Source organism: Callithrix jacchus, chromosome 11, assembly GCF_049354715.1.
Source record: "Callithrix jacchus isolate 240 chromosome 11, calJac240_pri, whole genome shotgun sequence".
NCBI lineage: Eukaryota > Metazoa > Chordata > Mammalia > Primates > Cebidae > Callithrix > Callithrix jacchus.
The window spans coordinates 68,175,016-68,190,558 of NC_133512.1; the positions used below are offsets into that span (position 1 = coordinate 68,175,016).

Genomic DNA, 15,543 nt, shown 5'->3' on the forward strand with positions numbered 1-15,543 from the left:
ACTAATGCAGGAACAGAACACCAAATACTGCATGTTCTTACTTATAAGTGGGAGCTAAATATTAAATATTAAGGATATATGAATACAAAGAAGGGAATAACAGATACTGGGGTCTACTAGAAGGTGAAGGGTGGGAGAAGGGACAGGATCAAATAACTACCTATTAAATATTAACCATATTACCTGAGTGACAAAATAATCTATGCACCAAACCCCGGTGACACACAATTTACATACGACAAACCTGCCTATGTACCCCAAACCTAAAATAAATTTTTTTAAAGTAGATTTTTCAAAGAAATAATTGGTTAAATATTAATAATAATATTGAGTCCTGGAAATAACTGATATATAGCACATTGAGAGATATCCTTTTCAGATGATCATGTTCTATTTCACATATACTTAATTGTGATGGTCATGGTCATGGTTAGTCCTAAATCATCCTAGAAATCCCAAGCCAAACTAAAGCTCCATCTCATAGACTGACTGTCCTGTATATACTTCTTCCATCCTTTACCATTTCCTGCAGTGTCATTGTTTGTGAGCAAGTCTGAAAATAGAGTTGTAGAGGGAAGAGGGGCTGAGTCCCTTTTTAGTCAGTTTCACTGTTCTTTTAAGGGTCAGTTGGAAATAAAATTGAAGCCAGTGATTAAGGGAAGTTTGGTACCAGTGGAGTCTTCTGTGTTTCTGGCTGATTTACTTGAACACTTGTTAATAATTTGTGAGGGAGAGAAGGAAAACAATTATTTGATAAACTTCTGGTGTGTATTAAGGTATTTTACATACATATACATTACATAAAATGGATCAGGTAATAGAATATGAAAGTTTTGGATTCTGGAGGGTAAACAGATGTTATTGCTTATCAGATAAATCAATTTATCTATAAATGAAAATATTAGTTTTATGGAATTTAAGTAACTTGCCTACATCTCAAATTGGCACATTGGGATTGAATCTGACGCTCCTGAGATTGACCTTTTCATTGTTTCATCCCTTTTTTATTTTATTCATTCTTTAACAACATATTATATTACTATTCTTTAACAATATAGTGCACCATTGCACCTGATATGTGCAACAGTATGCTAGACTCGGGGCGGGGGGTGCAATTTAAAAATGAAGAAGAGATAGACATTCTACTCAAGAAAAATACTGTTAGCAAAATTTACATTGATGAAATGATTAATTTACTAGAAAAATTTGTTATTCGAATTGACCATGGTAGAGAAATAAAGCTTAAATAGACCAATATCTATAACTAAAATACAGAAATCTATTAAAGAATTATTCTAGCAAAAATAAACCATGTCCAGATGTACTCATAGACCAGATAATCTCACTGCTATTTAAATTGCTTCAAATCTTACCCAATACAGTAAAACTTTCAAATTATTTTTATGATGCAAGTATGATGTTGATACCTAACCATAATAAAGATTGCACAGGAAGAAAGAAACTGTAGAGCTATCTTGTTTGTGAATATTAATATAAAAATGTAAAAAATTTTGAATGGACAGTTCAATAAAAATTTAAGAAAATAATACATTATAACCGAGTGGAGTTTAGTCTAAGAATACAAAAGTGATTCAGTATTGGAAGCCCATTAACACAATTCATCATAGATGTTAGAAAAACAATTATATGGCAAATCTCAACTGATTCTGAAATTCCTGTGGCAAAACTCATACATTCCTCATAAATGTATTCAAGCAAAAAAAGTATGGGTTTTATATGTATACACACATCCATACGTCCATGTATGTCCATCTATGCTTACACAGACTTCCTTAACAGCTATGTTCACATTTAAGGTATCCACATATAGGCACACATACATGTACCCTCCACATATATACTTCCATAGCATATATATTGAATATATATGTACATATGTGTGTATTGAATATATATGAGTAGACATGTACATATATAAATAACCACTTATAAAATTATCACTTACTTAATGAGGAAATATTAGAGGCATTCCTATAAGGTCAAAAAAAAAATAAGTATTTCTACTATCTCCCTTACTGTTTAATATTTTAAGTATAATTTAAGATTGTTTTTCTCTTTAAAATTTTATTGGATATATTATTCTATATAATTAGATGAGAAGACAAAGTAATTGGAAAAGGCAAAGTAAATTATCTCTATTTATATAAACTATATAATAGTAATACACATGGAAAATGGAATTGAAACAATCAAAAATTCATTAAGATAGAAGGATATAAAATTAATATAAAAACATCACTAGTATTTTTATGAGCTTGAAGATTTAAAGAGAAAACTACATCTATAACAGCAACAACACTGATGAAAACTTCATCTAGAAATTTAATGTGATATTGATAAATAGATCAATATGTATTTTCTGATATTAAACAGATTGATTCTGAAGTTCTCCTATAAGTATAATAAGAAAAAACATGAAAATGAAGAGCAATTGGAGGGAACTATCCCTATCTGATATTAAAATATGAAGAGTTTATAATTAAAAGAGTGTTGTTGTAGCACTTGAATTTTTTAGCAATTGCAACAAAACACAAAGTCCAACAATAGACTCAAGTGCATACTGAGATTTATTATATTAAAAATGTGGCAACATATACCACTGAGTAAAATATTAACTTTAAAAATACAATAATGGAGCCACAGTTAATCATTTAGAATGATAATAAAATTAACTTCATGCCTTCTACTTGAAAAAATTCCACGTGGATAAAATATCTGAATGTAAAAAGAAACCACAGTTTTGGCCCAGCAATGCCAATGCCTGATTATAAAGTTCTAACAATGCGCAAATATTATGCGCAAAGTTTCTTATTGCAGAATTATCTATCATAGCAAAACAATACAAATATATTCAGGTACAGCTACACACTAAACTGCTATGAATGTGCAAAAAGAACACTAAAACTCTTAATTAACTAATATTAGATCATTTGCGGCTTAGCATGAGGTTAACTTTTTTAAAAAGCTAGGCACATAAGTGTATGTTTGTATACTACTGGTAACTAAATAAGATAATTTACTACTGGTAATAAAAAATGGAATATGAGACTACAGGTATGAAATATATATACATATAAATTCATACATTCATATATATGTATATATCTGTATGTGTCTATACATGTATGAATGTATATACATACACATACACAGATATGTATATGTGTATGACTGTATATGTATGTAACATTCATATATGTATATACTCATATATATACAGATATATGTGTATATATACATTCATAATATATATACCTACACAGATAGATACATCTCTCTATATATCTGTATATGCAAATACATATATACACACATGTCTATATATGTACCTATATGTATCTTGAAGCTACTATGTAGTAGCTTAGTTTTGCCAAAAAAGTAAATACCATTTAATTGGATTTAATAATTTGGGCCAAAAGTAAAGAAAATATACAAGGGCCATAAACAAGAAACTAATGAAATTGCCTACTGGCAATGGTGAGTAGAAAGTAGAAATGGAATGGCACAGAAGCAAGAGAAAAGGACACTTCTCTGAATTTACCCTTTCATATAGTTTTGATCATGATCCCATGTTAATGTTTTAAATATTCAAAAAATAGCATCTAGAAAGATGGAAATAAAAACAGAAATATGTCTATGTATATATCAAATGTATACCATTAATAGAGAGAAGGAAAAAAAATCCAGATAATTTTTTGATACAATTCTGACTGTACATACTCTCATTAGAATATATTTTAAGACTAAAATAACTGTAAATACATTTTAATCTTTAAATTATAGTTTTGTTATTGTTAAAGTGTAGCCATTTGAAATTACGTTGTATGCATTGGAGAATTGAGAAAATGATCAAATATATTGATGTTACCTGAAAACAGGGTTCTCATTGTGGGAGAAAGGAGATAGAAAAATGAAATACAGACGAGGAAAATTTTGTGGTATTAAATTGGATTAGAGGAATCAGTAGTTATTCATGATAAATACATGAAAACACACACACACAAACATTGTCAATTTTTTTGTTTTAAGACAGATTTTTGCTCTTGTTGCCCAGGCTGGAGTGCAATGGCGCAATCTCAGCTCACTACAACCTCCACCTCCTGGGTTTAAGTGATTTTCCTGCCTCAGCCTCCCCGTAGCTGGGATTACAGGCATACGCCACCATGCCTGGCTAATTTTGTATTTTTAGTAGAGATAGGGTTTCTTCATGTTGGTCAGGCTGATCTCGAACTCCCAACCTCAGGTGATCCACCCACCTCGGCCTCCCAAAGTGCTGGGATTACAGGCGTGAGCCACTGTGCCTGGCCTGTCTATTAAATGAAATGGAGTAGAAATTAGGAATTGCAAAGAAATTCATGTCTTTCTCTCTAAAATGCATGATCCACATCTAATCAAGACAAACCAGACAAACATAATTGAGGGGCATTTTACGGAACAGTTGATCAGTTCTCCTCAAAACTGCCAAGATCATTAAAAACAAGAAAATTCTGAGGAATTGTCTAGAGGAGGCTTTGGGAACATAGTGACTGAAAATAATGTGGTATCAGGTGAGATCCTGAAACACACAAAGAAGGTATCAGGTGGAAACTAAGAATTTGTAAAGAGAGTACAGATTTTAGTTCATAGTAATGTATCAATATTAATTAAATAGCTGTGACAAGTCAATCATACTATTGTATGACGTTAAAAGTGGAGAAACTGTGGTATATGGAGGCTTCTGTCTATCTTGATAACTTTTGGTAAGCTCAAAAGTATTCTAAAATAAAAAGTTTACTCAAGAAAAACCTACCTCCTAGCCCAAATTCAAACGAAAGGATAGTGGTGGTGGTGCTAGGGAGAATCTTTTCAACTAATCTCTGTTCCACAAAAATACAGATGTGAAAAATAAAAATGTATAAAAGAGCAATACAACTACACTATATTACACAATTGTTTTCATTAGTAAAAGCCTATCTAAAGACTTTACTAACAGTCAAATGTTTAAAATTTCTTAATATAGGAAAAAAGTATTGTCAGAGAAAAAGTTTTAATTGATATATTTGTTTAGTATGCAAGTATTAAATTTTACAGGTTAATGCTTTCTGAAAACAATTTGATCGTGTATTGCAATGACTCTTTTATCTGCATCAGATCTATTTGAGTTATTTTAATCCCAAATTCCTTATGTCATTTTGGCAAGTGTGATCCAAAGAAGAGAATGTATGACAATTGAATATGCTTATTTTGTGTATTTCTTTTTCATTATGGTAACTGATTCTAAGCCGTCATTAAATTATTTATTTAATGAATCTTATATGCATTTATATCCTAATATTTATTGTAATCACATAGCACATTTTAAACCAATGAAAATATGCTATGGTTTGCCAAGTTTAAAATATAGAATTTTTTTTTAGACTTTTAAATTCAGGAGTATATGTGTAGGTTTGTTACATAGGTAAACTTGTGTCATGAGGGTTTGTTGTAAAGACAGTTTCATCGCCCCAGTACCAAGCTTAGTACCCATTATTATTTTTCCCAACATAAAATCTTAATGTTGATGTAAATTTGTAGATTACCTTTCATAGCCAAATGTACAGTTTTCATTCATGTAAAAATTGAGAATGTTAAGAATACAATGTCACTTTAAAAATGTTTGGTATTATTTAAAAATACAGAATAGTGGTTTCTTTTTAAATTTGGAAAGCAACATTTATATACACACATATAATATATATATACTTATATAGAGAGAGACATAAGTATATATGTAGATTTAAGTATATAGACATAAGTATAAGTATATAGACATAAGTATATATATATAGGCATAAGTATATATGTAATTATGTCTATATATATAATATACTTTTTAAATTTTTTATTTTTTTGAGACAGAGTCTCACTCTGTCTCCCAGTCTGGATTGCAGTGGTGCAATTTCAGATAACTGCAACTTCACCTCCTGGGTTCAATCAACTCTCCTGCCTCACCCTCCAGAGTATCTGGGATTACAGGTGCATGCCACCACACCCGGCGAATTTTTTGTATTTTTGGTAGAGATGGGGTTTCACCATGTTGACCAGGCTGATTTCAATCTCCTGACCTGAAGGGATCCACCTGCCTCATCCTTGCAAAGGCTGGGATTACAGGTGTGAGCTACTGTGCCTGGCCAACTTATATTTTTTGAAGAACTTGATTTCCAGCTACATTTCTTTTGATTAAAAATATGAACAACATGGCTGGGCGTGGTTGCCCATGCCTATAATCCCAGCACGTTGGGAGTCCAAGGCAGGCAGATCACCTGAGGTCAGGAGTTTGAGACAAGCCTGGCCAACATGGTGAAACCCTGTCTCTACCAAAAATAAAACAAATCAGCTGTGTGTGGTGGTGCATGCCTGTAATCCCAGCTACTCAGGAGGCTGAGACAGGAGAACACAAATTTCTCAATAAAAAAAGAGAAAGAGAAAACCTCATGGGTCATGGTAAGAGACACAGGAGTCAGTTTAAAGTGGCTTCCATTGGCCAAATTTGGAACAAGTTGAGCATCAAAATGAATAACAGGAATAGATTATATATCATATTAAATAAAAAGAAAATGCACTGGTTCACATTTAATTTACTATTTTTATAGCTAGTTCTAGTACTTCTCCTACTAATACCTAAATGAATGGCATAAGGGAAAAGGAAAAATTTTTATTTACAGTTAAATGCTAGCTAATAAATACAAAGAAATGTTAGAAATAGCAAAAATAACCATTTTGCAATTAGCATGACAATAACTGATTCATGCAAAATTCATTAAAATATGCCTAATCTCTTTTGTGAAAATTTGTTTGGAAACAGGATATTTATATTCAGACTCAAAGGCCCAATCAGTTTTTTTGTTAAATACAAAGAAGAGTTTTTCCTCTGCAACACTTAATCAAGTGATGAAATACATCACTAGTGAGAGATCAAAGTGACATCAAGTGTCACAGGATGTAATGGTCTGAAAAGGACAAAGCATCACTGACACAATATTCCTGTCAAATATCTTTAACTTGATTTTATTCATGAGAAAATAAATCAAACAAATTCAACTTAAAGAGCATTTGTAAAGCAGCTGGCTTGGGTGACTCAGAATGTCAATGTCATAGAAGACAAAAATCAAAACACAAGGAATGTGACTAGTAGATGAATGTTCATTATATTATTCTTGTGACTTTTCCATGGAATGACATTTTTCAGAAAAAAATATTGGGAAATATATGTGTTATTCTAAAAATTCCTATTTTTTGTTGTTCCAAAGGGCCACTCATTTGGTTTTAAATTACTGTTTGTACTATTTGAATTTGCATAAGCCCTTATTTTAATGAAGATATTGGGCTTAAAATAAGGATATTTTAATCTGAGATATTGAGTATTTTTGATTTGTACAGATTTCAAGTACTTTAATTTGTATGTTGATTTTCATGATTTCATATACTTATAAAAATGTTTTTGTTTTATACTCCTTAATATTTATTAGACTTATTTCTGTATGATTTATGTCTAGATTGTTATCGTGGAAATGGCAAAAATTATATGGGCAATTTATCCAAAACAAGATCTGGACTAACATGTTCAATGTGGGACAAGAACATGGAAGACTTACACCGGTATGTAAATTTCTTCCTTCTATATATAGAATGTAGTGATAACAATGGATTGTGTATTTAGATATGGACATTGCTTTTTCTTTCTAATCTTTTCTATATCATGGCAAGCTAATAAAAGCATTAGATTGGTTTTTCTGCACAACTCATCATAACATTGTTTAAAAAGAAGCAAACTTTTAAATATGCAATTCAAGTTAGTGCATATTGATTGAGCATTTACTATGTGTTCTGTACTATAATTGGTACCATGGGGAACAGCAACAAAAAGTGGGCATATTTTGGTTCCAGCCTCTGAGGAGGATATGGTCACATTGACACAATAGTAACATAACTTAATAAGACAGTGTATAACTAAGTGGCAAATCTGGTGTTTGAAGTAGTGTATTTTATGGGATTATTGTTTTCATATTTAATTAATAGTAGTTTATGAAAAACCAATGAATAATCATTCTCATGTATATAATTTAAATATCTAAACTACTAAATCTTAACTATTAAAAATGTACAATGGCAAGTTTCCTTATGTAGCTTTGATACATAAAATTTTCCAATAATTACAGGAATGTAAATGTAATTGAAAAATTCTAAAGGTTTTGGAAAATTACAGATCTGTACCATAGATATATTCATAGATAGAGAAGATAGCATCCACTCAGCCTTAGCAATAGTGCTAGTGTTTACAAAATTGCAAAAGAAGTATAACACACAATTGTGACCTAAAACAGATTTTTCATAAACATCCAGAGTATATGCATAAGACTAAAAGAAAAAAGTTTAATAAATGGTGTTGGGAAACTGGCTAGCCATGTGCAGAAAACAGAAATTGGACCCCTTCCTGACATCTTACACCAAAATTAACTCCAGATGGATTAAAGACTTCAACATAAGACCTAACAGCATAAAAACCCTAGAAGAAAACCAAGGCAAAACCATTCAGGACATAGGCATAGGCAATGACTTCATGACTAAAACACCAAAAGCATTGGCAACAGAAGCTGAAATAGACAAATGGAATCTAATTAAACTCCAGAGCTTCTGTACAGCAAAAGAAACAAGCATTAGAGTAACAAACAAATCCATTCAAAAGAGGGCCAAGAGTATAAACAGACATTTTTCAAAAGAAGAGATATATGAAGCCAACAGACATGAAAAAAGCTCATCATCACTGGCCATTAGAGAAATGCAAGTCAAAACCATATTGAGATACCATCTCATGCCAGTTAGAATGATGATCATTATAAAATCTGAAGACAAAAGATGCTGGAGAGGATGTGGAGAAATAGGAACACTTTACACTGTTGGTGGGAATGTAAATTAGCTCAACCATTGAGGAAGACAGAGTGGCAATTCCTCAAGGATCTAGAAATAGAAATTCCATTTGACCCAGCAATTGGGTATATATCCAAAGGATAATAAATTGTTCCATTATAAAGACACATGCACACATATGTTCATTGCATCACTGTTTATGCACACAATAGCAAAGACTGTAACCAACCCAAATGCCCATTGATGATAGACTGGACAAGGAAAATGTGGCATACATACACCATGGAATACTATGCAGCCATAAAAAATGATGAGTTCATGTCCTCTGTAGGGATATGGATGAATCTGGAAACCATCATTCTCAGCAAAGTGACACAAGAACAGAAAATCAAATATCACATGTTCTCACATGTGGGTGTTGAACAATGAGAACACATGGACACAGGGAGGGAAGCATCACACACTGGGGTCTGTTGGGGGGGCTAGGGGAGGGACAATGGGGGTTGGGGAGGTTGGGGAGGGATAACATGGGGAGAAATGCCACATATAGGTGATGGGAGGATGGAGGCAGCAAATCACATTGCCAGGTATGTACCTATGCAACAATCCTGCATGATCTGCACATGTACCCCAGAACCTAAAGTACAATTAAAATATATATATATAAAGTTAAAAAAAGTATATTCAACTAAAAAAATTACCTTAGGATGTCATATATAACAAATGATCATTTTTACTCAAAAAAAAAGAAAAAAGTTATAGTCATTTGATCAAGTGCCTTTACCTAGTTATGGCTGCTTTACCAGAGTTATGTCATTTGACCACCATAATCTTAAAGGAAGGATTCCTATATGTGGATAGGAATTTAAGGGCTCAGAGAGATGCAGTGACTTTGCTTCAGTCTTTTAAGTTCCTTATTCTCTTCCAAAATGTACGCAATCATGTATTATATTGTTTTAATTAATTTACTTCACACAAGAAGGATAGTTATAAAATAATGCTCTCTAATTAAAGATAATGCAACTCACAAATGTAAGCCACATATGTACTTTTAAATTCCTAGTAGCCACTTTTAAAAACGTAAAAATAAACAGGCAAAATTAATTTTAATATATTTTATTTAATCCAATATATCTAAAGTTTTTTATTTCAATATGTGTTCAATATAAAAATAATTTAAAATACCTTTTACATTATATTCTCATGCTTTATATTCAAAATCTAGTGTCTGTTTACTCTGATAGTACTGATCAATGTGGACTAGATCAATTTCTCAGTAGCTGTATGTGGCTAGGGGCTACTATATCGACACTATAGCTCTAGGACTTCAAAGGGCAGCAGAGTTCTGTTCTCATAGATCTCCCACTCTAGTGTGGGATACATGCAAACAGGAAATCCCATATGAAAAGTATGAAAGATAGCATATTTTATTTTTTGGGAATGCAAAGAAGTGCCTACTCAGACGTAAGTGGTCAGGAAGGCTTCTTAAAGGAAGGGAAAATAGCCAGACATAATGGCTTGCGCCTGTAATCTCAGCACTTTGGGAGGCCATAGCGGACAGATCACAAGGTCAGGAGCTTGAGACCAGCATGTTTTTTACCAACATTGTGAAACCCTATCTCAACTAAAAATACAAAAATTAGCTGGGCATGGTGGCATGTGCCTGTAGTCCCAGCTACTCAGGATGCTGAGGCAGGAGAATCGCTTGAACCCAGGAGGTGGAGACTGCAGTGAGCCGAGATTGTGCCATTGCACTCCAGCCTGGGCAACAGAGTGAGACTCCATCTCAACAACAAAAAAAAAAGAAAAAATAAGGAAGGGAAATTAGCTGGGATGTACATATGATGAATAGGAATCGGGCAACGGAAGTAGAGGAGGAAGACTACGTTAGACACAAGAAACTGCATGTGCAAAGGCCAAAGCATTAGAGTATTTGAATATAGGAAATAATTTTGGTAAGACTGAAAGAATGTCAATTGGTCAATGTCCACAGAGAAGGAATTCACAAAGTGGCAACACTGTATAGTCTTGTAAGCTCAGTTAAGAAATCTAAATTTTATCCTGAGGATTAAAAGGATGTATTAAATAATTTTAAGCAAGAGTTGGCATGATTAAAATAAATGCTGATTTCAGCACTGCTGTTTTAAAGCAGTTTTAGTAGCATGTAGTGGTGGATGGAGTGGATTGCTCTGACGAATTGTGAGAGATAATCGTTCTCATCTTTTTTCAAAAATGTTGCCTTCAGTGCTTTTTACATTAGAAGTTTGAAATTTTCATGGTAGAAGTACTTACAGTACAGAAATCAGCAAGAGCTACACATGAGGACTCCTCGTCTTCATCCTCAGCATACACATACCTGAAAGTACCAATTGGTAAACATTTACCAGCATGCTACTGGAAATATGTGATATAGTTCTTTAGAAACTCTCAATGGGTCTCTAATAATACTTAATTCATCTAGTTTAGGTTTAACTTTTAGAAACAATTTGTAGGAAATTGGTCAAGGATTAAGTTGCATGGTCCATTTTGGCTTAAGGACAAACAAGTCATGTGCTGGGATTACATCTTCCTGTACTATTTTGTGCCTCTCAGTGGAATAAGTATTGTGATGTGCAAAGCTTGTTGTTTCCACAGTCATATCTTCTGGGAACCAGATGCAAGTAAGCTGAATGAGAATTACTGCCGGAATCCAGATGATGATGCTCACGGACCCTGGTGCTACACAGGAAATCTACTCATTCCTTGGGATTATTGCCCCATTTCTCGTTGTAAGTACAGTTAGAGGTCTTTGTCATGTGAAATAATTTAAATATGCTGCGTTCCATGTAAAAGTTGTAAGTAATATAAGTGGTCTGGCATTGATTCCCAACTGAGGAGGCTTTCCAGAGAGCAGCATACAAAGATGCACACAACACACATGCAAACACACCACATGGTCTCTCTCCCTCTCTCTCCATGTCTCTTACAGATAAGAAGATCTTCTAATATTTTAAAGGACATTCTCTTCCCCCAGAAGATTTCCATTTGGATTCCAAATGCAATAACTGGCCACATTTCTGATATGACTGGGCTAGAAAGATCTCCCCACTCCCCAACACCAATACTATCTGTTCAGCTTCTGAATATAGCAGAGCTCTCAGCAAAGTTCCATAAACAGACCTGAACTGGTGGTACTTTTGTTTCCCTCTCAGTTCTTTAACTTAAGACTAAAGAAAAGCCTGGAGTGTTCCACCCAGTTATCTGATTCCCAAGATGGCTTTATTTAAAGGGTATTCTTGCATAAAATAAAAGTTATATAAAAAACATGTAATACATGTTTGATATAGTTCATATAAAATACATGTCTAGTATAATTCATATTATAAAATTTCTATATAGCAATAAGAAAAAGATGTGAGAACTCAGGAGAAAAGGAAAGAAAATAAATCTTCAAGAATATAGCTAATAAAAAAAGGAAAAGACATGAAAACTTATTAGTAGGAAACATTTTTTAAAGCATGAGAAGTCCCTTCAACCTGTCAGGTTACAAATAAAATGATTGTAATAAATATCTAATATTAGTGAGGACCCGGGTAATCAGGGTGTCTCAATTCTATGCTACTTTGAGTGTGAATTCAAAATCCTGCTGGGAAGTCAGTTCCATAAAATGTATAAAAAGCAGTAATAATGTTGATATAGATCAGGATTTTTGAGCCTCCCCACACTGACATTTTGGGCCAGATGCTGTTCTGTGCTTGCAGCATGCTTAGTAGTGTTCCTGGACTCTATCCACTAGATGCCAGTAGCATGACACCTGTCCCAAGTTGTGACAATCAAAACTATCTCTAGACATTGCCAGTGTCCTCTGGAGGGCAAAATCATTTCCACTGGTAACTGCTGGTGTAGAGTAATATGTATTGAGATGGCACTATGTCTTTAACATGTTATTGAGTGAAAAAGCCTTTTTATAAAGCTGTGTCAGTAGAAAGAGACCATTTTACTACACCATGTGTCTGTAACTCTATGTTTACAACAAACATCATTTACCACAATGTTAAACTACCTTCTCTTTAGAAAGGAAATACTTTCATAAGTTCCATAAGAACTTTGTTTTAAGAATGTTTTTTGTTAGAGAAGCCAGTAGTAGCAAGTACCTTGAGAATAGCAGCACAAATATCTACTATAAAAAGAGAGATTAAATTGAAGAAATGATATTGCTTTAAAAAAATGAAATATAAACACAAGTCTATGTTTTCCAGAATTTATGTAAATTAAAGAGGTAAATTTCACCTTAAATGGAAACAGCCATTAGGTTTTATGAAATTTTAGCATTAAAGGCAAACTTTTAAAATATGTTAATCAAGTCTACCAATAATTAACACTTGTAGCTGCTCCATCTATTTTTAATAGTTTCAGAAATTCTCTATAAGAATAAATAACTAAATATATTATATGTTTGCAAATAAATGGTATTTCTTTTTTTTTTTTTTTTTTTTTTTTTGAGACGGAGTTTCGCTCTTGTTACCCAGGCTGGAGTGCAATGGCGCAATCTCGGCTCACCGCAACCTCCGCCTCCTGGGTTCAGGCAATTCTCCTGCCTCAACTTCGCGAGTAGCTGGGATTACAGGCACGCGCCACCATGCCCAGCTAATTTTTTGTATTTTTAGTAGAGACAGGTTTCACCATGTTGACCAGGATGGTCTCGATCTCTTAACCTCGTGATCCACCCGTCTCGGCCTCCCAAAGTGCTGGGATTACAGGCTTGAGCCACTGCACCCAGCCCTAAATGGTATTTCTAATAAGTATATTTTCATTTTATCAGCCATGATCATAGCCTTTCAAATTAATTTGTTTTCCTAATATTCTTCGCTTTTCTATATTAAGGTTTGCATAGGCCCTGAAAATCTGCCAGGAAAGACACCTTTCAAATGTTAATACTACAAGAAACACACCTACCATTTCAGACAGTGCCATATAAAAATATTTTTAAATGATTAAAAGATTATTATTTTTCTAAATACTAGTTTTATAACACAAGGTTTTTGTTAAGTCTCTAAAACTAATATAAACCAAAACTAATGGAGGCTCATCAAATATACACTGGGATAGGAAGAAGGAAAAAGACACTTATTTGTCTTCTAAAACAGGTTATTTTGCTTCCTCTACAGATTTCCAGATTTTTTAAAATCACAGCAGCTGGATCTAGCACATATGCATGGTTAAGAGTGAAATGGTACTGTAGAATCTCAAGGCACTGTGCTTTGGTTTATTTATAATCACAAACTAAGGGAACCAGGAATCTAATAATTTAGAAGTTTTCAAAAAATTTTTTCAACTAATATTTTTAAACTAAAAGTAATGTGCTGTTGAAAGACTTGAGGGTGTTACTAGTATTTGATTAAATGCGATTGCAGATAAATCATTTTATTTCAATGTATACCAAACATTAATTTCAATAAAGATTTTTACATGGTCATTTTTCTAACTAATATTTATAGCCAGGATTTATTTACATTTTCTCCCTGGTGAAAGGGTAATAATATTTATCTTTAGAAGATTTGAGTTCTTATTATTTATATAACTGCCGAGACTGTATAAATCATTTTCACACTGCACAGTTCTCTTACAAACCATGTAAAGGTTTTTATTCATTTTTTCCTAACATGCTTACAAAATAATATTGTATATATTTTTAAGTTTATAAAATATGCAAATATAAAAATGTAGAGGTTCCTATATGGTGAGTATACACAGACATCCTTAGTATACTATTTAGAAAAATCTTAATTAACTACCAAGAGTGTCATGGTTAAGAACTTCAATCCAGACTTGCTAAGAATGCCAGATCCATCATTTTGTAAGTACCTTGGGCAAGTTACTAAACCCACTTAGGACTCATAGCATTTGCAATATTTTATAATAAAAGAATCTAGTATATGGGGCTATTGTGAACAGTGTCTGTTGCCTAGTAAACAGTAAAAACCTTAACTTCCATCTCTATTTTTTATGTATTCATTCATTATTGTTTATTGAGCTGCTATTGTGTACAAAGCCATATATAACATACTAGGTTTATAAAAATATCAATACTGCTTCTTAATTTCAAATAGTTCATGGTATATAAGGGAGACATTTGTGTTAACATTTACAAAGCAATATGATCATGTAATGTGTATATATGAACAATATATAAAATTAGAATGTGAACATAGATTTCTTCATGGAAAAATATGTGATGTTCATAAAGTTTTGAAATTGAGTTAAACTTTAAGAAGAGTAGGAGAAAGTTTTCTTTATATTTTAAAGAAGAGTCCATGTTTGGTTCTGAGGACACACACACACACACACACACACACACACCCCTACTCTTCCATGGGTAAAACTTTTATCACTGACATCTTTTCTTCAAATTTAAGTTGAACCAATACAAAATAGTTATTGTATCATATTTTTTTAGACATGAGTCTGAAAGTAGTGTGGTATAGATTGTGGTAATAGTAAAGGAAGAAAAGTGAGAATAGTATTTGATAGTGAAATGGAAAAGGCCTAGAAAGCAGTTTTTCAAGTTTTATTCCAGGCACGCAACAGAAGAACCTAGAATGCTTTATAAAAATGAAGACTCTAGCCACCAGCCCAGAATCTGCAGAAATCTAATTT

General features: G+C 32.8%; 1 protein-coding gene across 4 annotated transcripts in view; it reads left to right on the plus strand.

Moving 5' to 3' along the window:
- Nucleotides 1-15,543, plus strand: part of HGF (hepatocyte growth factor) — a 75,151-nt gene that overhangs the window by 44,943 nt on the left and 14,665 nt on the right. For all 4 annotated transcript variants that reach the window (XM_009002557.4, XM_002751657.7, XM_009002558.4 and 1 more), the window contains exons 11-12: nucleotides 7,536-7,638; nucleotides 11,542-11,675. In XM_009002557.4, coding sequence (XP_009000805.1) covers nucleotides 7,536-7,638; nucleotides 11,542-11,675 — 237 coding nt within the window. The remainder of the gene's footprint in view (nucleotides 1-7,535; nucleotides 7,639-11,541; nucleotides 11,676-15,543) is intronic.